Raw genomic sequence first — 24889 nt, forward strand, 5'->3', positions numbered from 1 at the left:
CCCCTCTCTCTCCTCCTCCCCTCCCCCTCCCCCTCTCCTCTCCTCCTCCCCCTCCCCCTCTCTCTCTCTCTCCTCGTTCCCTCTCCTCCTCCCTCCCTCCCTCTCCTCCCCCCTCCCCCCCTCCCTTCTCTTCCCCCCCTCCCTTGTGTCAGAAACACAGAGAGACACTGACAGAGAGAGAGACACTGACAGACGGAGAGAGAGACACACTGTGGGGGGGGGGGGGGGGGGGGGGGCATCCCAGCATGCTATTGGAGGGCTCCCGGTGCTGCAGTCGGTGAATAGAAACTTAATTTTTTTTTTAATTTTTTAAATTTTTTTTGATTGATTTATTGATTTATTTATCATTTATTATTGATGATGGCTCTTTATTTGAAAAAGTGATATGTTTCATGTTATGTTAAAATTCCCTTCCCGCCCCCCTCCCACCTCGTTCCCTACGCCTGATTTGTAACCTAAGCCTGATTTCTAAGTGTAGGCAAGGTTTTTTTGAGCGTACAAAAATCTACAATACTCCATTCTAAGTTAGTTTGGAGTAAGTTTTGCTGCCTAAACTTTCAAAATAGGCGTAAGTGGCCGGACACGCCCCTTTTTGAAAAAAAAAAATCTGTTCTATAAATGAAACTGTTCTAACTGACAAGAACTGGAGCAAACTAAAGGCCGAGAATTGCAATTTCTAAGATACTGCATTCTAAACCAGTTGCTCCAAAAAAATAGGAACTCAGGCCGAAACTTGGCCCTATAAGGACTGCCCTTGCTTAGTTCCGCTTTTAGCTATCCGAGCAGTCCCTGCACCATCACCCAAAGCTAAATCCTTACAACCCCCACCCCCATCCGCCCCCACTCTTCTTCCCCATCTACATGCTGCCCCTTGGCAGAAATGAGGTCAACTGGCACATTCAGCTCTACCTCTCCAACACCTCCACCTGGTCAGTCGGCTTGTCCAACGTCCAGTCTTGGACGAGCCACAATTTCCTCCAGTTAAACAATCGGAGTACTGAAGCCATCAGCTTTGGCACTTAGTGAACCTGCAGCTACAGAACATGTGTTTTAGAGTTTATAACGGTGGCAGAATACAAAAGGGCTTTGTGGTACCAATGGAGAAGAGAGCTATGCCCAGACAGTCAGGGGGAGAACATTTGGACGCTTTTAAAAGTTGAAGGCGGCGGTAATAGAAACATAGAAACATAGAAAATAGGTGCAGGAGTAGGCCATTCGGCCCTTCGAGCCTGCACCGCCATTCAATGAGTTCATGGCTGAACATGCAACTTCAGTACCCCATTCCTGCTTTCTCGCCATACCACTTGATCCCCCTAGTAGTAAGGACTTCATCTAACTCCTTTTTGAATATATTTAGTGAATTGGCCTCAACAACTTTCTGTGGTAGAGAATTCTACAGGTTCACCACTCTCTGGGTGAAGAAGTTTCTCCTCATCTCGGTCCTAAATGGCTTACCCCTTATCCTTAGACTGTGAGCCCTGGTTCTGGACTTCCCCAACATTGGGAACATTCTTCCTGCATCTAACCTGTCTAAACCCATCAGAATTTTAAACGTTTCTATGAGATTCCCTCTCATTCTTCTGAACTCCAGTGAATGCAAGACCAGTTGATCCAGTCTTTCTTGATTTGTCAGTCCCGCTATCCCGGGAATCAGTCTGGTGAACCTTCGCTGCACTCCCTCAATAGCAAGAATGTCCTTCCTCAAGTTAGGACACCAAAACTGTACACAATACTCCAGGTGTGGCCTCACCAACGCCCTGTACAACTGTAGTAACACCTCCCTGCCCTGTACTCAAATCCCCTCGCTATGAAGGCCAACATGCCATTTGCTTTCTGAACCGCCTGCTGTACCTGCATGCCAACCTTCAATGACTGATGTACCATGACACCCAGGTCTCGTTGCACCTTCCCTTTTCCTAATCTGTCACCATTCAGATAATAGTCTGTCTCTCTGTTTTTACCACCAAAGTGGATAACCTCACATTTATCCACATTATACTTCATCTGCCATGCATTTGCCCACTCACCTAACCTATCCAAGTCACTCTGCAGCCTCATAGCATCCTCCTCGCAGCTCACACTGCCACCCAACTTAGTGTCATCCGCAAATGTTTTTTAACTTTTAAAAAATTTGGCGACTGCACTCTAGAAAGGAAGGGGAGCACTAAATCAAGCACTCTAGTTCCTGCCTGGAGCGTAACTGGCAGCGGGCGGGCGGTGAGTGGAGCAGTGGTGCACACTGGGCCGTGCCGCACTGCCGCGTTGGAAGGCTCCTTCCCTCCCTTAAAGGGAAGGGCCATCGCTGCAGGCTCTGCAAAAGAAAAACTTACCGCCTCCCCGACGGCGGCCGTGATCCGGCCCGATGCACTGCAGCAGAGTGCCTGGCTGACAGATTGCGGGGGAAAAACAGCGGAAAAAATTCAAAGGCTTCATTTGAGAATGGTTTTATTTTTACTTACCTCGGCCCTCTCGCCTTTAAGCATCGCCCCCCCCCACTCCCCCGAAGCGCCCGGCCTCTCGATGGACGCCTCCTGCAGCTGCCGGTGTTTTCGCCCGGTGGTGCTGCAGGGGGCGGAACCCAAGTTCGGTAGCCCGGTGGCTACTGGGGCGATGACGTCATGGTGTCCTGGCGAAGGAATTTGGGACGTAACGCCATCCCTCCGCCGCAAACCTCCCGCCGAATGTGGCGGGAGTCGATCTTCTCGCCGCGCCCGGCCGGTAAGTGCTTCGAGCCCCGATAGCGCTCCCCCCGGTGGCGCTAACAAGAGGTGCTAAGGAGGCCAATTTCTCGGCCTTAGTGTTGCAGTGCTCCTGGATGATGAAGAGACTGTTTGAAAGGAAAGCCATGGTGAGTAACTTTGAGAATTCCTGTCATCCAACGTTTAGCCATGATGCAGTGGCTACTTCTTTAGGAAAAACTAGTTAGCACTGATATTATAAAAAAAACTTCTGTTTTAATTTTAATGGCCTACGATTACCATTAGATTTGAATATTTCCCACATCCTTGATGCTGAACAGACAAGAAAACCCGCCAGTTCCCATTAGATCACTCGATAAATCCTTTCTTCTCTTGTGATTTTGCATGAGGTTTTTTCCCCAACCATGTGCCACTTTGTTGAGTTTGCAGCTTTGTTTTTACAGTTATCTCACTGGTCATTTTAAACATTTTTAATCACCACCCACAATTTAAAATGTAGAGGTAGTTGCCTGAACTGTAGCAGAGTGGACTTTGACAGCTATGCACACCACGGCCCCGATATTTACAGTGGGGGTGCTGAGGAGGCCAATTTCTCGGCCTTAGTGCTGCAGTGGTCCTGGGGAGGTCCTTCTGATCTTAACGGCAGGGCCTCATTTGCATGTTGTGGCTCTACCTCCTACGCAGCAGCCAGCCAAATGGACAGCCTGGCCTGGGAGGGTGGGGGGTGGATGGAAGAGATCCGGCAGAGAACACTCGTGGCAGGGGTGACCAGACCTTCCTACCGCCTGCCCGCCATTTGCACCCCCCCCCCCCCCCATCCCTGCAGCTTGTGACCTCCAGGGATGGTCCCCGGCAATCGGGAGGAGGGGATTGGGGGGGGGGGGGGGGGGAAATGGCGGGCAGGGGGTAGGAAGGTCTGGTCAGCACTGGTAAGGAAGCTATAGTCAGCAATCAAATTGGGAGGCAGGGAGGGGGGGGGGGGGGCAGGGGTGGTGGGTGGTAGACCTGAAAATGGTAGAGGAGTGGGCAGAGAGGCAGAAGATGAGGGGCTGGGAGAGGCCAAAGGCTTTATTGAAATGCCTGGTCGGCGGAGGGGTGGGGGTAGAGGCACTCCTACTCCTCCTGGCCCACAAGGTGTGCTAAAAGAACCACGTACATAGTGGAGCCGGCAGCTCCCAACTCCATTCCACTGCCAACAATCGGGAGGCGTGACATCCGCCGCAGTAAAAGCGGTGTCAGGAGGAGCGCACGGCGTGTTACGGTCGGGTTCCGTGAATCTCACATTTTAACCTCATCATCCCATCCCTATCCTGACCATTGCGGGTGGGCTAATATCGAGGCCGTTAAACCTGATCATCGGCAATCAGGTGAATGGGAAGAGGCAGAGCGTTGGGAATCAGGTGGGCAGACAAGAGGTAAAGGCAGTACAATACGCCTCAACCTTTTTCCACCAAAGCTTGATCCAAGTCAACACCCATCACCAAAATCAGAGTCAAGCTGTTACTGCGGCAAACATGGCCACACTCCCTTGTTGGTCATTCCTACTGCACCGTAGAGTCACATGTTCGCATATTTCATTGATTATCTCTTCATTATTGTATCCATGTAATAAGATTCCACCTTCAACCTCTTTCCTCTCACGAACAAGTCTAAGACTGACTATCCTCTTTCACCTGCCGCTTCTGAAAGGTACCCATTTAGAGCAATACATGGATACAGATACAGCCGTCACCTTGCCAACGTTCCCCTCCCTGCCCCTTGTAGCTGGTTCACATCACGGTGCAGCAGTTTCTTCCTCCAAATCACCTCGTCCAAATTCATCTGACGTTTTAATACAGGTGCAGCGTCCAAAATCCGGAGTTGCGGAATCCGGAATGGTCCGGAATCCGGGACGATCCATGGCAGAGTCGTCCGGAATATGTCAAATGTTCCGGAATCCGGACTGGATGACCCTGCCGACCTCGGGGCCTCCTCGCCGGCCCGCCCGAACACCACCTTGGCGGGGCCCCGCCCGACAACAACATCCTTGGTGGGGCCGGACGGTCCGAACAGCTCTTCGCCAGGAATTCCGCCCTCCCCGTGCCCCCCCCCCCCACCCGGCTTTCTGACGTTACGAAATCCAGAAATACCCGAACTTGGGCTCCAGACTCGTGATATCAGAAAACAGATAGAAAAATCCGGAAAAACCCAGAATCCAGAATGGCCTCGGTCCTGAGGGTTCCGGATTTTGGATGCTCAACCTGTATCACAAAGTTTGAATTTTAAAATTGAAATCACTACGCACACACAAGAAGCATTCACCATTCATGTTCACTGAAAAAAAGAGCTTTCATTCGATTGGCAAAAGAACCAAGGCGACGTGAGAAGTGGTTAGGATCTGGAATGCATGGCCTGAAAGGGTGGTGGAGGCAGACTCAATCTTATACTTGCAAAAGGGAGTTAGAGAAGTATCTAAAATAAATTGTTTTGCAGGGCTGTGGGGAACGGGCGGGAGAGCGGGACTAGCTGAGGGCTGGTACGGGCTCAACGGGCCGAATGGCCTTCTTCCATGCTGTAACCATTCTATGATTGCTATCCAGGGTGCAACTAAAGTTTGAAATCAAGTAAGTTGTGGGGGGGTGGGGGGAAATTGCTGTATCGGGCTAGGAACTGACCACGGATGATCACAGCCACCAGTTCCTCCACTGGCTTGCAGGATTCAGGAACCACCATGCTCAAGTACGCTGGGTCATTTAATATTCCAACAGGAAGGTCGGAGGCAGCAAGGTGGGGTGCAAATCCAATGTCTGATCATTGTTGAAAGAAACCAGATCGTGATTTTATTGCAAATATCTTAGCTTGATTGGGCTGTTCAGGGGTGATATCAGGATCACTTCTCCGCACAAAGGGTAGTGGAAATCTGGAATTCTACCCCCTCCGCCCTGCAAAAAAATGCTTTTGAGGCCAATTGAAAATGTCAAAACTGAAATTGATAGATTTTTGTTAGGCAAGGGTATTAAGGGATAGGGATCCAAAGCAGGGTTAGTTGGAGTTGAGGTACAGATCAGCTATGATCTAATTGAATGGCAGAACAGGCTCGAGGGGCTCAATGACCTATTTCTGTGTCTTTGCACGTGATATTTGTCCTGGTGCGATTGGGAAAACTCTATTGTCCCAATGCCGAACAGTCCTGAAGGAGTTGGACATCAAACCCTTAGCCCAGCCACAGGTCAACTCGTTCCAGAGAGAAGTAGAAAATTGGCAAGAGGAAAAAGTATTTTTTTTTCAATTCTGTTGCAGCTGCCTGCGTTGCCTCTGAGCTGAGGGGTCTTAGCTACTGCTCTCTTGTTGGCTCTGTTCTTACTGGAATCTCCAAGATTTCGTCATCTGTGGTTTTTACAGGAAACCACATGACTCGATCTTAACATCTGTGGCTGTCAGCGGGTATAAATAAGCAGCAAACAGCATTGACAGTCACAGATCTCAAACTGCAAGCTGTAGCAGTGAAAGCATCTTGCCTGTTCTGTATCATTCCAGGGGACTGTAGCTGCAGACAAGCTTGGACAAAAAGACCTCGTGCAACAGATTAAAAAAGACAAACTGTCTGACAGTTGGCAACAAACTACTACAAAGTAAGTTCATTTTTATTCCACGCCTTTAACTGTATAATTGAAACGATTAGGTGCCAGTGAATACTGAATGAAGCCGTTCTGAAAATTAGCACTTTTAGTTAATACAGGTAATTAACTTTTCTCAAGTGTTACATGCTCCAAATAACTACACCTACCGAGACATTTTTTTTGGTAGAAGTGGAATTCAAATTGCAATACTGTAAATCATCCTGTGTTTGGAGTTAATAATGCACTTGAATTCTTAGTACGTTTTTAAACATCTGTCTTCTTGTGTTTCAGCAGAGCAGAACCCACCGACAAAACCAGCAACAAAATGAACTGCAAACTCCAGGCAACTACTTTCTTGGCTCTGGCACTGGTCTGCGCATACTTCCCCGCAGGTCAGTAATGACATTCTGGTTATTTACTGATGCAGTTAAAAGTGAAAACAGATGAACAGTGTTCTGTTACTTCATTCAGTGATAATAAATTCATACGTAAATTGTCTTTTGCAGAGAGCGCCACCAATCCGCCCAGATGCTTCTGCTTAAATGTCATTCAAATGGTGCCTTACAGGATCGTGGAGGACTATTTAATCATTCCAAGAGCAGCTCACTGCGCTTCGACTCAAATCATGTAAGTACAGCTGTAAAAATGAAAACTGCAAAGAATTCTTGCTGTTAAGGGAGGAGGAAAAGTGAATGGGGGGTGGGGGTGGGGGGGGGGCTTCAAATCTTTATGAAGTGTGTAAATAAGAGTTTAGCAGTTGCTGCGCTTATTGTGAAGTGGGGAAACAGCCCCATGTAACTGCCAATTAAAATGTCCGTTAAGATAACCCGAGGGAATGAAATTCAGCAAGTCTTAAACAAATTGAAAGTTTCAACTTTGTTGACTTTTTTTGTATAAAAGTTTTAGATGAATTCCCTCCAACACCTTCACGAAGAAATAAAAAAGGGAATCTCAGAATGCAATGATACAGAAATGCAGTAAGTCTTCCTCCTGCCCGGTTGCAGAGAGCTCGCTGCAAAGGCTGTCTCACTCTGACCTGCAGAGTTTGCCGTTTCTTGCTGGCAATTGACCTACAGTCTGCATTTCCCAAGGGTGGTCAGGAAATTGGCCCTATGCACAGCAGCTTCATCCCAAGGGGGGGGGCGCAACTTTCTCCTCGGTACCTCAGTTGTTTCACTTTCTTCTTTGTGTACAAGAAATTCAGTCCAATTTCCATCTACAATGCCCCAAGCAGCAGAATGGCTGTTTTGTAGCAACATCCAGCAATACGGTCTTCAGTCAAAGCTAAGCTTATTTCTTAATTTTAGGAGGCAAGCTTTGAAGAGTGCAGTGACTCCGATTAGAGCAAATTGCTGCAAAAGTTTAAAGTTCCGCAGATGTGCTGCAGAACCGCTGTGTTTAAAATAAGAACATAAGAAATGGAGCAGGAGTAGGCCATACGGCCCCTCGAGCCTGCTCCGCCATTCAATACGATCATGGCTGATCTGATCATGGCCTCAACTCCACTTTTCTGGCCTGTTCCCCGTAACCCTTGACTACCTTATCGTTCATAATCTGTCCATCTCCGCCTTAAATATGTTCAATGACCCAGCCTCCACAGCCCTTTGGTGCAGAGAATTCCAAAGATTCACGACCCTCAGAGAAGAAATTCCTCCTCATCTCCGTCTTAATTGGGTGACCCCTTATTCGGAAACCATGCCCCCTAGTTCTAGATTCCCCCACAAGAGGAAACATCCCCTCAGCATCTATCCTGTCAAGCCCCCTCAGAATCTTACAGGTTTCAATAGGATCACCTCTTGTAGAAAGTACAGCTCAAGATCTCTCAACAATTTGATCATTTATACAAGATTATAAAATGGTGACAAAAGGAAGCAAACAATTTGTCTGTGTTTGACCCCAAGTTGAAAATTGTGGGGAAAGCAATCCAAGTTCATAAGAATGTTGACAATTATCAATAATTGCTTAGTGATCTTTACTGATGATTTTAGACCCAAAAGATTGCATCGTAAACCAATTATTTGGACAGTTGACTGGGTCCAGCATCCAACGATCTCATCAGCAGCCACACACTGTTAAGATGCATAAAGTCAAAAATGTCACTAACTTTTCAATTTATTGTCTTCTTTCAGACTTGTAGTAAATTTCAACAATTCAAAAATGGAAGTGTGCCTTAACCCCGAAGCAAAACAAGGCAAGAGACTGGTCCAATGTTGGGACAGGTGAGTTCAAAATTACTGCTTTTCTACAACAGAGAAAGAGAATTACAGTCTGTCCTCTTAGTTCAAATAATTGGAAGGTTTTGTCATTAAATTACATTAATTCTAATATTGGATAATTGATATTTTTTGGTGGGTGAATAGACTGAATTGCCAGGAATAGACTGTATACTGACGGGCTTACTAAATGGTAAAAGAGAAATTTGGAATCACTATTAATGGTGCAACATTTGATATTTATACAAATGATTGTCTACTCAATATACAGTTTGGAGCATGCACAATGTACTTCAGTGCACAAAATAGTGCTGATTAACATTTTTTGACAAGCACTGAGCTAATACACTATTCCATAACCAAATGGTCAATCTGGATTAGATTTGCCTTTGACCTTTTCCTCCAGCTCCAAATATTGCCTCAATGGTATTGTGGAAATTCAGTCCACCAGATTAAACCATTAGAGTGTTGTTACAGTATCAGGGTTTACTCTGTCACAATGCACCAGCAACACGACGAACACAGTTTCACAATCAACTTGCAAAACAGAGAATAAAGGCGGCTACTTGGCTGCAAAATGTGTAGGTTCATGTAACAGAGCCAACAGGACAGGCTTCAACAAGTACACCCTTAAGGGAGTACAATGCTTAGTCCTCAAAAAGTATATTCATATTTGCGTTGGTAGCACTAAATGTAAATATCAAAAAGTGGTTTTGTGGATTTGGCAGGCATTCATTCATAGTGCTCGCACTAGTTACAAAATAAATAAACTGTCCTCCAGTTTATCCGATACCAGAATTATATCATTAAACTGGGAGCCGTCTAATGATTTTGTTGATCAAAGCACTGTCTAAAGACTTCACATGTGGAAAAAAAATCCCGCTTCATTTATTTGCCTGATGGAATATTTTTCTGTGCCTGAATCTCAAATGTTGCCCACTTCTTTGTCTAGTAGTTGCTGGCGGTAGAGTAGCACTTGCCACATTTGGGCTGCAAACTGAACTGAAGGTTTAGTTAAAGACAGCTTTTGCAAAAGTTATTTTTCTTACTTGTTCTATCATTTCAAATTATGTACAGTTCTGCATTATTTAGTTGTTTAATAGTACAGAAAAGGTCTGATAATCACCAACAGTAAACATCCGGGATTTGTAAATAATTAAAACTAATGGATCAGATAAGTCATGTTAAACTCTCGACTTTGTCCTAGAGATGCATCACCTTAACGCGCGCACCGTTATTTTTTTCTCTCCAGAATTGGCCATGACCTTGAGAGGAAGTCGGAATGTATTCCAACACCAAGAAGGAAAGTGAACGAAAATTAGAAAAGGACCTCAAAAGGAGAATCTGTTGAACTCTGTTGTCATCAGTGAAGATTACAAGAAAGATAACAGGAAGTTAACCCTTGGAGTCACAACCTTCCTTGCAACTTACAACGTAGGACAGCCACTTCAAAAAACTATTTTGGAAATCAGAAACAAGAACAGCTCTCCTTTTCTATCACCTGCCTTATTTAAATGTATTGCTGAATACTGGGCTTCAATTTCAGGCTATGGTGTATGAAACAGAGACTAGAGTAGTGAAACAAATTTTATTTATATACTGTTACTAAGATACACTGGTACTAAATATATTGTTGGCACCTTCATGTCAAGCTGTAAGCGAAAAGACAATAATAATGCTGTGGATCACATACACAATTTGCAGTCTTGGGCAAACAGCGCAGAATAGTCAATTCAAACCAATACAATTTTTAAAAAAGTCAACCTACTGAATGTATCTTCCAGTGTGTAATGTACGCACCTGTGAGCATACTCACAGGTGTGTACATTACACAGTGCCCATTATCTGTCCAAGGCATGGTGTAAAATCAGATTTGCCTAAAGCCTTCACAAAGATCAGATTCAGTCAGACTGAATGAAGACGTTTGTGCTGTGGTTTGTGATGCTGAACCAATTAATCGTAGAGCGATTCAAACTGGTCAGTGTTTACATGAATACTGAGCCGCAGTGCTTTCTGAAGGTACTGCACTTTAAAAGTGTTCATTTGAAGATTTTTAATTTATGTATTGTTTAATATTGCAGACAAGTTATTTTATATAAAGTAATGTTTTCCAATGAATATGTGTATTTTGAAACTTGCCATGTTTTGTATGGGTCAGTCTTGCATTTTCCAAGTGTTAAATGTTTTATAATAAAATTTAAAAAAGGAGAAAAATTAGATTTCTCATTTCTTCTTATTCAATGACGCAAAACATTTTGCATCAAATATAACTGGCCTACTGACTACAGTTTACCCCTCTTAATTCGAAGTTCGAATAATTGTGCAAAAGAAATCTCCAACGCAGTTTTATTTCAGTTGCTTCATATGAGCAAAATGTAGCCAAACTAACTTTGAATTAACAGTAGACAACAATGAGTTGCATTTATTTAGCACCTTTTAATGTAATAAAACGTCCCAAGGCGCTTCACAGTGGCCGAAGAAAAATGGACACCGAGCTAAAGAATGAGAGAAAACGTTTTTATGACAGACACAGAGTTAGAACAGCAGTGGGAAATATTTAAAAGTGCTTCAGGAGAAATATGTTCCTCTAAAAAACAAGAACAAACTAGCTGATAATGAGACACCATGGATGAATAAAGACATAAGGGTAAAATTGAAACTGAAGGAAATGGCATACACTAAGTACATGAACGAAAAAGGAAGGTGACAAAAGGGAATACGGAGAGGTTAGGAAAGAAGACAAAAATCAATTAGGAAAGCCAAAATTAAATTATCAAAGAATATAAAAAGAAACAGTAAAGTATTCTACAGACATATAAATAACAAAAGAAAAATCAGGATAGGAAGAGGCCCACTAAGGGATGCACAAAATAAACTCACAAATAATGACAGCGAAATGGCAGAAATATTGAATAGTTACTTTGCCTCAGTATTTACCAGGGAAATTAACAAGGTGCTTATGACATTAGAAGAAGAGAACAACATGACATAAATACATTTAAGATAACACGTGGGAGATTCATTGGATATATTCAAGAGGGAGTTAGATGTGGCCCTTACGGCTAAGGGGATCAAGGGGTATGGAGAGAAAGCAGGAAAGGGGTACTGAGGTGGATGATCAGCCATGATCTTATCGAATGGTGGTGCAGGCTCGAAGGGCTGAATGTCCTACTCCTGCACCTATTTTCTATGTTTCTATAACTGATAAATTAATAAAACTTAGAGAGATAAAACCCCTGGTATAGGTTGCATCCACACATATTAAAAGAGGTTAGGGAAGAGATAGCAGAGGCACTGTTACATATACAATCAGAGAACTGGCGGACAGCTAATGTGATTCCTATATTTAATAAAGGAGATAGAACAATCAAGGGAACAATAGACCAGTTAGCTTAACATCAGCGGTGGATTTAATTAAAACATTGAAAACCGAAAATATAAGAAAGAATAGTCAGCATGGTTTTCAAAAGGGAAGCTGGACTACTCTTATTGAATTCTTTGAAGAAGTAAGAGAGCGAGCAGATAAGGGTAATGTAGATGTAATATATTTGGATTTTCAAAAGGCCTTCGATAAGGTACTCCATGTATAGGCTCATGACTAATGTCAGGGGACAGGTAGCAGAATGGATAGCAAGCTGGCTGCAAGACAGAAAACAGAGAGTAGGGGATAAGGATAGCTACTCTGACTGGCAAAAGGCGAGAAGTGGTATTCCACAGGGATCAGTGCTGGGACCACTGCTGTTCACAATTTACATTAACGATTTGGACTCGGAAATTGGAAGTACAATTTCAAAATTTGCTAATTTTCCAGAATTACATAGAAATATAGAAAATAGGTGCAGGAGTAGGACATTTGGCCCTTCGACCTGCCCCACCATTCAATAAGATCATGGCTAATTATTCACCTCAGTACCCCTTTCCTGCTTTCTCTCCATACTCCTTGATCCCTTTAGCCGTAAGGGCCATATCTAACTCCCTCTTGAATATATCTAACGAACTGGCATCAACAACTCTCTGTGGCAGGGAATTCCACAGGTTAACAACTCTCTGAGTGAAGAAGTTTCTCCTCATCTCAGTCCTAAATGGCCTACCTCATATCCTAAGAGTGTGTCCCCTGGTTCTGGACTTCCCCAACATCGGGAACATTCTTCCCGCATCTAACCTGTCCAGTCCCGTCAGAATCTTATATGTTTCTATGAGATCCCCTCTCATCCTTCTAAACTCCAGTGTATAAAGTCCCAGTTGATCCAGTCTCTCCTCATAGGTCAGTCCAGCCATCCCTGGAATCAGTCTGGTGAACCTTCGCTGCACTCCCTCAATAGCAAGAACGTCCTTCCTCAGATTAGGAGACCAAAACTGAACACAATATTCCAGGTGAGACCTCACCAAGGCCCTGTACCATTGCAGTAAGATCTCCCTGCTCCTATACTCAAATCCCCTTGCTATGAAGGCCAACATGCCATTTGCCTTCTTCACCGCCTGCTGTACCTGCATGTCAACTTTCAATGACTGATGAACCATGACACCCAGGTCCCGTTGCACTGCCCCTTTTCCTAATCTGCCGCCATTCAGATAATATTCTGCCTTTGTGTTTTTGCCATCAAAGTGGATAACCTCACATTTATCCACATTATACTGCATTGTGTGACTTTTTCCCTGAATTGGCCTACGTTCTTTTGGGCCGAGAAATTGGCCTCCTTAGCGCGAAAGTGCCTCGGAGGGGGAGGGATCATATATTGGAGCAACTAGTTTAGTTTGGAGTATCTTAGAAATCGTAATTCTCGGTATTTAGTTTGCTCCAGTTCCAGTGAGTTAGCTTAGTTAAGTTTTTTTTTCAAAAGCTGGTGTGTCCAGCCACTTAGGCCTGTTTTTCAAGTTTGGGCCCCGAAAACTTACTCCAAACTAACTTAGAATGGAGTAAATGTCCACTTTTGTGAGTTCTGAAAAACCTTACCTAGAGTTAAGTTCAGTGCAGGCACGGCCAGAGACTTGGGGCCCCAAGTTTCCACATGATTTGCTCCTGATTTTTAGGAGCAACTGGTGTAGAACGGAGTATCTTAGAAATCGGAATTCTCGTCATTTAGTTTGCTCCAGTTCTAGTCAGTTAGAACAGTTTCACTTTGGAACAGAATTTTTTTTTCAAAAGGGGGTGTGTCCGGCCACTTACGCCTGTTTTCAAAGCTTCGTCAGTGAAAACTTACTCCATTTGTACGCTCGAAAAAACCTTGGCTACACTTTAGAAAATCAGGCGTAGGTTACAAATCAGGCGTAGGGAATGGTGGGAGGGGGGTTTAAAGGGAAGTTTACAAACATTAAACACTTCAGTTTTACAAATAAAGAGCCATCATCAATAATAAATGATAAATACATCAATAAATCAATCAATAAATCAATCAAAAAAATTAATAAGAAATAATTTTAAAAAAAAATCAAATAAAACAAAACATTTTCTACTTACCGACAGCAGCACCGGGAGCCCTCCAACAGCGTTCTGGGATGCCCCCCCCCCTCAGTGTGTCTCTGTCAGTGTCTCTATCTCTCTGTCTGTCTGTGTGTGTCTCATTCTCTGTCTGTCAGTGTCTGTGTTTCTGACAGCGAGGGGAGGGGGAGGAGGGGGGTAGAGGGAGAGAGAGGGGAGCAGAGGGAGGGAAGGGGGAGAAGGGGGAGGGGGGGAGAAGGGGAGGCGGGGGGAGAAGGGGGAGGGGGGAGAAAGGAGATGGGGGGGGGGAAAGGAGATGGGGGGAGGAGATGGGGAGGGGGGAGAAAGGAGAAGGGGAAGGGAGGCTGAATGGGCCGGGCCCGAGACTTCGGGCAGGGCCCGTCCCCAGCACCAGATTTACAGGTCGGGGGGAGCGCGGGTCGGGGGGGTTGGTGGGAGGTCGGTCGGTTCGGTTCGGTTCGGGGGGAGGGAGGGAGAGGGAGGTCAGGTCGGGGGGAGGGAGGTCAGGTCGGATCCAGTCCGGGGGGGGGGGGGGGGGGGAAGCGGGAGTCGGGTCAGGTCTGGTCCAGGGGCGGGGGGGAAGCGGGAGTCGGGTCGGTGTCGGGTCCGGTCGGGGGGGGGAAAGTGGGTGTCGAGTTGGGTCGGGAGGAAGCAGGAGCTGGCCTTGGGAGGAGCCTTATTCACGCAGCCCCAGTGAGGCCATTCGGCCAGGGCTAGGGGCTGCGTACTTCGGGCCCCTCCTACACAGTTTCGGGCGCCAGGAGCTACTGCACTTGCGCGCCCACTGTAGCACGCATGTGCCAAGGTCCCGGCATTGTTTTCGGTGCAGGGACCTGGCTCCGCCCCCCTGCAGCTCGTGCTGCGCTGCGCCGAGGGCCAGAGGACCTGCAGGGAGGTGGAGAATCTGGAGGGTTTTTTTAGGCGCACTTTGTGGCGCGAAAAACGGGCGTCCAGGTCGGGACTGCGCTGCTCTAGGCGCGGCTCGAAACTTGGGCCCTTGGGGTGGAAAGCATTAAACACAAAGGACTAAAGCATTAAACACATCACTTAAAATGGCCTAAAATGTCTTGCGATGATATTTTGCCTTATATCTGCTGAGTGAGAACAGTTGTTTCTCTTTTTATAAATAAGCAAGTGTAGGCTCCCGGCTGAGGCAGGCACATCAACATCAGCAGGGGTGGGGGTGGGGGGGGGGGGGTGCAGAGGGAAGTCAGAGGATTTTCCAAAGCACTAAACACCTTCACAACAACATTAAAGAAGCATAAGTACATTTAAAGCACTAAGCACTAAACGAAGCACTAAAAGTAATAAGTAATTCATTATCAAATAAAAAATAGGAGGAACCCTGCACCTAAAGCACCAAGACCAAAGTAATAAGCAACCAATCAATAACAAATAAAAAATAGAAATCCTACCTTTATGTGAAGGGAATGTGTCATGTATTCAACCAACAATGTAACCCATGTTAATCTGATCTAAGTTGTACACTGTGAGAACAATGACCACTAGGTGAGAGACACTCCTAACCTGGGCCTTCAGGTACAAAAGGGGAAGCTCCACCCACCTTCATCACTTGAGTGCTAAGGAATAAAGGACAGGTCACAGACTGACCTTCTCTCAAGCATGGGCCTCGTGTGCATTTATACTGTATAGTAAGGACCTATCAATGGCGACGAGAAACTCAAATTTAAACCACGCGAACATGGCCGCTAGCAGAACCGACGAGAGGTACTGTGTTAAGGAATGGTTGGGACAAAGATTCAACATTGTTAAAGCAGCACACAGTTCTCCAGGCAGACAGGAGCAATCGGGCATGCAGTCGAACCCAGAGGGGAAGTTCGACAGAGACAATGGCAAGCTGAGCGGCGATTCACGCTATTGCAAGGGACAATGCGGCCAGTAATGGGGCCATCAACACCTGTGAATGGCGCACTCAAGGACAATAACAGATGCAGTCAGGGACGATCGACTGGCAAGGGACCTTTTGTTTCCAACAACAGCTCATGTTGGAGGCGTGGAGGCACACATTCAGCCGGAGGTTGCAGAGATGAGCAAAGTACCTGCAGAAATTGCAGAAATGAACGCTGGGGGAAATCGCTGGAAGCTGAAGTTCAGCGAGTTCATGTGGAGCACGTATACAGTTCATACACCAGGATGCCACCGATAATGATGAAAGTGCTCTTCAATGGCATTCCAGTATCAATGGAGCTAGACACGGGGGCCAGCCAGTCCCTGATGGGTATCAAACAGTTCAAAAAGTTGTGGGCGTCCAAAGCCAGGAGGCCAAAATTATCGCCGATTGACGCACATCTACGGACTTACACAAAGCAGATCATTCCAGTGCTAGGCAGCGCCACGGTAGTCGTGACCCACAAAGATTCGGAGAACAGGTTGCCACTCTGTATTGTCCCAGTGGACAGTCCTGCACTACTGGGGAGGAGTTGGCTTGCTGTCATGAACTGGAAATGGGGCGATGTCAATGCAATTTCCTCTGTGGAGCGAGTATCATGCTCACAGATCCTGGACAAATTTGACTCATTATTTCAACCCGGCATCGGCACTTTCATGGGGGCCAAGGTAGTGATTCACATAAACCCGGACGCCAGGCCAGGACACCACAAAGCCAGAGCTGTGCCGTATATGATGCGGGAAAAGATAGAAGGCGAATTGGACCGCCTGCTGAGGGAAGGCATCATCTCGCCAGTCGAATTCACTGACTGGGCGAGCCCGATTATGCCGGTGCTCAAGGCGGATGGGTCGGTCAGAATAGGTGGTGATTACAAGGCCACCATCAATCGGGTGTCACTCCAAGACCAGTACCCGCTACTGAGAGCGGAGGACCTCTTTGCGACGCGATCCGGTGGCAAACCTTTTTCAAAATTGGACCTGACCTAAGCTTACATGACCCAGGAGCTGGCGAGTGAGTCGAAGAAGCTGACCACCATCACGATACACAAGGGGTTGTTTGAGTACAACAGATATCCGTTCGGGATTCGCTCGGCCGCCGCGGTCTTCCAACGAAATATGGAAAGCCTCCTCAAGTCGATTCCAGGGACGGTGGTTTTTCAGGACGACATCCTCATCACGGGTTACGATACTGAAGAACACCTCCACAACCTGGAGGAGGTGCTACGCAGACTGGACCGGGTAGGGCTGTGACTGAAAAAGGCGAAGTGCGTCTTCCTAGCTTCAGAGGTAGAATTCCTGGGGATGAGGATAGCAGCAGACGGGATCAGCCCTACTGCGTCCAAGACGGAAGCGATCCAGAGAGCACCCAGACCCCGTAACACGACGGAGCTGCGTTCGTTCCTGGGGCTCCTGAACTATTTTGGTAACTTTCTTCCCAAATTGAGCATGCTGCTAGAGCCGCTACACGTGCTCCTATGCAAAGGTCGCGAATCGGTCTGGGGGGACAGCCAGGAAAGGGCTTTTAATAGAGCACACAATTTGTTATGTTCCAACAATCTGTTAACACTATACGACCCATGTAAGAAACTTGTATTAACGTGCGATGCGTCATCCTATGGTGTCGGGTGTGTGTTGCAGCATGTCAATGTCAAGGGTCAGTTACAGCCGGTAGCTTATGCCTCCAGGAGTCTGTCCCAGGCAGAAAGGGGTTATGGGATGGTAGAAAAGGAGGAGCTCGCATGTGTATATGCTGTAAAGAAAATGCACCAGTACCTGTTTGGCAGGAAATTTGAGCTGGAGACAGATCACAAACCCCTAACGTCCCTTTTGGCCGACAACAAGGCCATAAATGCAAATGCAAATGCATCGGCCCGCATACAGAGATGGGCACTCACGTTAGCCGCCTATGACTATACAATTCGGCAAAGACCGGGCACCGAAAACTGCGCCGATGCACTCAGCAGGCTCCCACTAGCCACCACTGAAGGGGCTACCGAGCATGCTGCTGAGATGGTCATGGCTGTTGAAGCTTTCGGAAGCGAAGGCTCACCCGTGACAGCCCGTCAGATTAAAGTCTGGACAAATAGAGACACGCTATTGTCTCTAGTCAAGAAATGTGTCCTGAATGGGGACTGGGCAGCCACATACAGGGCATGCCCTGAGGAATTTAAACCATTTCACAGGCGCAGGGATGAACTCTCAATTCAGGCCGATTGCCTACTGTGGATTGCCTACTGCGTAGTCATGCCCCAGATGGGCAGAGAGGTGTTCATAAGAGAACTCCACAATGAGAACCCGGGCATTGTCATGATGAAGGCAATTGCCAGGTCACACGTTTGGTGGCCAGGGATAGACGCAGATCTGGAACTTAGTGTTCGTAGGTGCAACACGTGTGCCCAGCAAGGCAATGCGCCCAGGGAAGCCCCCCTTAGCCCCTGGCCATGGCCCGCCAAGCCTTGGTCACGCATCCATGTGGACTACGCAGGTCCTTTCATGGGACAAATATTTTTGTTATAGTAGACGCCTACTCCAAATGGATCGAGTGTGACATTTTAAATTCAAGCACATCCTCTGCCACGGTAGAAAGTCTACAGGCAATGTTCGCGGCCCACGGTCTACTTGACGTCTTGGTCAGCGACAATGGCCCGTGCTTCACAAGCACTGAATTCCAGGACTTCATGGCAGGCAATGGAATTAACCATGTCAGAACGGCACCGTTCAAGCCGGCCTCAAACGGCCAGGCAGAACGAGCAGTGCAGATAATCAAACAGGGGATGCTCAGAATCCAAGGGGGTTCCCTACAAAGATGCTTATCACGCCTCCTGTTGGCCTATAGATCCCGACCACACTTGCTCACAGGGGTTCCACCCGCAGAGCTGCTAATGAAAAGGACGCTCAAAACCAGGTTATCCCTTATACACCCCACCATGAAAGAAATTGTTAAGAGCAGGCGCCAGCCGCAATATGACTACCATGACAGGAATGCGAGGGCGCGATGTATTGATGTAAATGATCCTGTTTTTGTCCTCAACTATGCTGCAGGGCCCAAATGGCTCGCAGGCACTGTGATTGCCAAAGAGGGAAAGAGGAATCTGGTAGTTAAACTTACCAATGGACAAATCTGCCGCAAACACGTGGATCAAACAAAAAGGAGGTTCAGCAACCCCATAGAAGAAGCAGAGGAAGAACACGATGTAGAGTTCACTCCACCACAGGTGACCGAACACCGGAACCAAAGGGAGGAGAGCCCAGTCACTGTGGGCAGTCCGGACAGGCCTGAGGCACCGCAAACAGCAGACACTCAGGCCAGCGCCCAAAAACCGGAGCCCCAACTCAAGCGCTCTACAAGAGAGTGTAAACCACCAGAGAGACTTAATCTGTGATCCCAATAAGACGTTGGGGGGGGGAGGTGATGTCATGTATTCAACCAGCAATGTAACCCATGTATAATCTGATCTAAGTTGTACATAGAAACATAGAAAACAGGTGCAGGAGTAGGCCATTCAGCCCTTCGAGCCTGCACCGCCATTCAATGAGTTCATGGCTGAACATGCAACTTCAGTACCCCATTCCTGCTTTCTCGCCATACCCCTTGATCCCCCTAGTAGTAAGGACTTCATCTAACTCCCTTTTGAATATATTTAGTGAATTGGCCTCAACTACTTTCTGTGGTAAGGAATTCCACAGGTTCACCACTCTCTGGGTGAAGAAGTTTCTCCTCATCTCGGTCCTAAATGGCTTACCCCTTATCCTTAGACTGCAACCCCTGGTTCTGGACTTCCCCAACATTGGGAACATTCTTCCTGCATCAAACCTGTCTAAACCCATCAGAATTTTAAACGTTTCTATGAGGTCCCCTCTCATTCTTCTGAACTCCAGTGAATACAAGCCCAGTTGATCCAGTCTTTCTTGATAGGTCAGTCCCACCATCCCGGGAATCAGTCTGGTGAACCTTCGCTGCACTCCCTCAATAGCAAGAATGTCCTTCCTCAAGTTAGGAGACCAAAACTGTACACAATACTCCAGGTGTGGCCTCACCAAGGCCCTGTACAACTGTAGTAACACCTCCCTTCCCCTGTACTCAAATCCCCTCGCTACAAAGGCCAACATGCCATTTGCTTTCTTAACCGCCTGCTGTACCTGCATGTCAACCTTCAATGACTGATGTACCATGACACCCAGGTCTCGTTGCACCTCCCCTTTTCCTAATCTGTCACCATTCAGATAATAGTCTGTCTCTCTGTTTTTACCACCAAAGTGGATAACCTCACATTTATCCACATTATACTTCATCTGCCATGCATTTGCCCACTCACCTAACCTATCCAAGTCACTCTGCAGACTCATAGCATCCTCCTCACAGCTCACACTGCCACCCAACTTAGTGTCATCCGCAAATTTGGAGATACTACATTTAATCCCCTCGTCTAAATCATTAATGTACAGTGTAAACAGCTGCGGCCCCAGCACAGAACCTTGCGGTACCCCACTAGTTACTGCCTGCCACTCTGAAAAGTACCCACTTACTCCTACTCTTTGCTTCCTGTCTGACAACCAGTTCTCAATCCACGTCAGCACACTACCCCCAATCCCATGTGCTTTAACTTTGCACATTAATCTCTTGTGTGGGACCTTGTCAAAAGCCTTCTGAAAGTCCAAATTTCCCACATCAACTGGTTCTCCCTTGTCCACTTTACTGGAAACATCCTCAAAATATTCCAGAAGATTTGTCAAGCATGATTTCCCTTTCACAAATCCATGCTGACTTGGACCTATCATGTCACCTTTTTCCAAATGCGCTGCTATGACATCCTTAATAATTGATTCCATCATTTTACCCACTACTGAGGTCAGGCTGACCGGTCTATAATTCCCTGTTTTCTCTCTCCCTCCTTTTTTAAAAAGTGGGGTTACATTGGCTACCCTCCACTCCATAGGAACTGATCCAGAGTCAATGGAATGTTGGAAAATGACTGTCAATGCATCCGCTATTTCCAAGGCCACCTCCTTAAGTACTCTGGGATGCAGTCCATCAGGCCCTGGGGATTTATCGGCCTTCAATCCCATCAATTTCCCCAACACAATTTCCCGACTAATAAAGATTTCCCTCAGTTCCTCCTCCTTACTAGACCCTCTGACCCCTTTTATATCCGGAAGGTTGTTTGTGTCCTCCTTAGTGAATACCGAACCAAAGTACTTGTTCAATCGGTCTGCCATTTCTTTGTTCCCCGTTATGACTTCCCCTGATTCTGACTGCAGGGGATCTACATTTGTCTTTACTAACCTTTTTCTCTTTACATATCTATAGAAACTTTTGCAATCCGTCTTAATGTTCCCTGCAAGCTTCTTCTCGTACTCCATTTTCCCTGCCCTAATCAAACCCTTTGTCCTCCTCTGCTGAGTTCTAAATTTCTAACAGTCCCCGGGTTCGCTGCTATTTCTGGCCAATTTGTATGCCACTTCCTTGGCTTTAATACTATCCCTGTACAATTGTTGTAGTTCATCCATGCGGTCTCTAAATGTCTGCCATTGCCCATCCACAGTCAACCCCTTAAGTATCATTCGCCAATCTATCCTAGCCAATTCACGCCTCATACCTTCAAAGTTACCCTTCTTTAAGTTCTGGACCATGGTCTCTGAATTTACTGTTTCATTCTCCATCCTAATGCAGAATTCCGCCATATTATGGTCACTCTTCCCCAAGGGGCCTCGCACAATGAGATTGCTAATTAATCCTCTCTCATTACACAACACCCAGTCTAAGATGGCCTCCCCCCTAGTTGGTTCCTCAACATATTGGTCTAGAAAACCATCCCTTATGCACTCCAGGAAATCCTCCTCCACCGTATTGCTTTCAGTTTGGCTAGCCCAATCTGTGTGCATATTAAAGTCACCCATTATAACTGCTGCACCTTTATTGCATGCACCCCTAATTTCCTGTTTGATGCCCTCCCCAACATCACTACTACTGTTTGGAGGTCTGTACACAACTCCCACTAACGTTTTTTGCCCTTTGGTGTTCTGCAGCTCTACCCATATAGATTCCACATCATCCAAGCTAATGTCTTTCCTAACTATTGCATTAATCTCCACTTTAACCAGCAATGCTACCCCACCTCCTTTTCCTTTTATTCTATCCTTCCTGAATGTTGAATACCCCTGGATGTTGAGTTCCCAGCTCTGATCATCCTGGAGCCGCGACTCCATAATCCCAATCACATCATATTTGTTAACATCTATTTGCACAGTTAATTCATCCACCTTATTGCGGATACTCCTTGCATTAAGACACAAAGCCTTCAGGCTTGTTTTTTTAACACCCTTTGTCCTTTTAGAATTTTGCTGTACAGTGGCCCTTTTTGTTCTTTGCCTTGGGTTTCTCTGTGAGAACAATGACCACTAGGTGGGAGACACTCTTAACCTGGACCTTCAGGTACAAAAGGGGAAGCTCAACCCACCTTCATCACTTGAGTGCTGAGGAATAAAGGACAGGTCACAGACTGACCTTCCCTCAAGCATGGGCCTCGTGTGCATTTATACTGTATAGTAAGGACCTATCACTATCAAAAGCCCTTTCCTGGCTGTCCCCCCAGACCCATTCACGACCTTTGCGTAGGAGCACGTGTAGCGGCTCTAACAGTGTGCTCAATTTGGGAAGAAAGTTACCAAAATAGTTCAGGAGCCCCAGGAACGAATGCAGCTCCGTCGTGTTACGGGGTCTGGGTGCTCTCTGGATCGCTTCTGTTTTGGACGCAGTTGGTCTGATCCCGTCTACTGCGACCCTCATCCCCAAGAATTCTACTTCTGGAGCTAGGAAGACGCACTTCGCCTTTTTCAGTCGCAGACTTACCCGGTCCAGTCTGCGTAGCACCTCCTTCAGATTGTGGATGTGTTCTTCAGTATTGCAACCCGTGATGAGGATGTCGGCTTGAAAAAACCACCGTCCTTGGAATCGATTTGAGGAGACTTTCCATGTTTCATTGAAAGATCGTGGCGGCCAAGCGAATCCCGAACAGACATTCGTTGTACTCAAACAACCCCTTGTGTGTCGTGATGGTGGTCAGCTTCTTCGACTCACTGGCCAGCTCCTGGGTCAGGTCCAATTTTGAGGATAGCGTCGCAAAGAGGTCCTCCGCTCTCGGTAGCGGGTACTGGTCTTGGAGTGACACCCAATTGATGGTGGCCTTGTAATGGCCACTTATCCTGACTGACCCATCCGCCTTGAGCACCGGCACAATTGGGCTCGCCCAGTCACTGAATTCGACTGGTGAGATGATGCCTTCCCTCAGCAGGCAGTCCAATTCGCATCCTATCTTTTCCCGCATCACGTATGGCACCGCTCTGGCCTTGTGGTGTACTGGCCTGGCATCCGGGTTTATGTGAATCACTACTTTGGTCCCCATGAAAGTGCCGATGCCGGGTTGGAATAGTGAGTCAAATTTGTCCAGGACCTGTGAGCATGATACTCGCTCCACAGAAGAAATTGCATTGACACCGCCCATTTCCAGTTCATGACAGTAAGCCAACTCCTCCCCAGCAGTGCGGGACCATCCCCCGGGACAATCCAGAGTGACAACCTGTTCCCCGAAACTTTGTGGGTCACGACTACTGTGGTGCTGCCGAGCACCGGAATGATCTCCTTTGTATATGTCCGTAGCTGTGCGTCAAATGGCAATAATTTTGACCTCCTGGCCCTGGACGCCCACAACTTGTCGAACTGTTTGATACTCATCAGGGACTGGCTGGCCCCCGTGTCTAGCTCCATTGATAGTGGGATGCCATTGAGGAGCACTTTCATCATTATCGGTGGCGTCCTGGTGTATGAACTGTATATGTGCTCCACATGAACTCGTTGAACTTCAGCTTCCAGCGATTTCCCAGTGTCCATTTGGCCTCATAGGACTTACATCGGGCCCATCCTCCTCGTACATCAACCTGGCTGCAGGCTTCCTGCACAATCGCGCCAAGTGACCGCTGACGTTGCAATTTCTGCAGGTATATTGCTGATACCTGCAAGCTCTGGCTGTCTGTTTGCCTCCACACCTCCAACATGAGCCGTTGTTGGAAACAAAAGGTCCATTACCAGTCTATTGTCTCTGACTGTCTCTGTAACTGTCCTTAAACACACCATTGACAGGTGTTGATGGCCCCATTACTGGCCGCTTGTCCCTTGTGATGGCATGAATTGCCATTCAGCTAGCCATTGTCTCTGTTGAATTCCCCCTTTGGGTTCGACTACATGCTGGGGCATGTCTGATTGCCCCTGTCTGCCTGGAGAACTGTGTGCCGCGTTAACAATGTTGACTCCCTGTCCATTTGCTGCATTTAAACCAAGATTTTTGTCAAACATCATTCTGGTCTCTTCCCCCCCCTTGAGATAAATGTCTGGGCCATCAAAGCCGCCATTTCCAGGGTCAAGTCTTTGGTCTCAATCAGTTTCCTGAAAACCCCAGCGTGCCCGATGCCCTCAATAAAAAAGTCTCGCAGCATCTCCACTCTGCATGCATCTGGGAACTTACATAGGCTCGCCAGTCACCGGAGGTCTGCCACGAAGTCTGGAACGCTTTGCCCTTCTCGCTGCCAGTGCGTGTAAAGCCGGTGTCTCGCCATGTGCATGCTGCTTGCCAGTGTAAGGTGTTCCCCGATCAACTTACTGAGCTCTTCAAAAGTCTTGTCCGCCGGTTTCTCTGACACTAGAAGGTCCTTCATCAGGGAGTAGGTCCTGGATCCACAAACCGTCAGGAGATGAGCCCTGCGTTTGTCGGCCGAATCCTGTCCAAGCCATTCCTTAGTGATAAAACTTTGCTGTAGTCTCTTAATAAAATCGTCCCAATCATCACCAACACAGTACCTCTCGTCTGCGCTGCTAGTGGCCATGCTCGCGTGGTTTAAATCCCTGTTGCTCGTCGCCAATAATATGTCCTTACTATATAGTACAAATGCACATGAGACCCATACTGGAGACAAGGTCACTCTGTGACCAGCAACCTTTATTCCAGCAATGAAGTGTAGAAGATGGGTGGAGCTTTC

The 24889-nt window shown here is 46.9% G+C and overlaps 2 protein-coding genes across 6 annotated transcripts in view; one reads left to right on the forward strand and one right to left on the reverse strand.

Annotated features, from left to right (window-relative positions):
• Nucleotides 1–24889, reverse strand: part of rassf4a (Ras association domain family member 4a) — a 298691-nt gene that overhangs the window by 166002 nt on the left and 107800 nt on the right. The gene's annotated exons all lie outside the window — the stretch shown is intronic.
• LOC139234893 (growth-regulated alpha protein-like) lies at nucleotides 6147–10725 on the forward strand. Of its 3 annotated transcripts, XR_011588356.1 has the most exons (6): nucleotides 6147–6310; nucleotides 6590–6690; nucleotides 6805–6925; nucleotides 8428–8517; nucleotides 9764–10294; nucleotides 10330–10725. XR_011588356.1 is itself a non-coding variant. In XM_070865741.1 (5 exons), the coding sequence occupies exons 2-5, from the start codon at nucleotides 6624–6626 to the stop codon at nucleotides 9831–9833; spliced, it is 348 nt and encodes a 115-aa protein (XP_070721842.1). In that variant the 5' UTR covers nucleotides 6147–6310; nucleotides 6590–6623; the 3' UTR covers nucleotides 9834–10725. The 3 variants fall into 3 exon arrangements, 2 of the variants coding, with proteins under 2 accessions (XP_070721842.1, XP_070721843.1); XM_070865741.1 differs by having other exon boundaries at nucleotides 9764–10725; XM_070865742.1 differs by having other exon boundaries at nucleotides 6593–6690; nucleotides 9764–10725.

The sequence above is a fragment of the Pristiophorus japonicus genome, chromosome 22, assembly GCF_044704955.1.
Source record: "Pristiophorus japonicus isolate sPriJap1 chromosome 22, sPriJap1.hap1, whole genome shotgun sequence".
Taxonomy (NCBI): Eukaryota; Metazoa; Chordata; class Chondrichthyes; family Pristiophoridae; genus Pristiophorus; species Pristiophorus japonicus.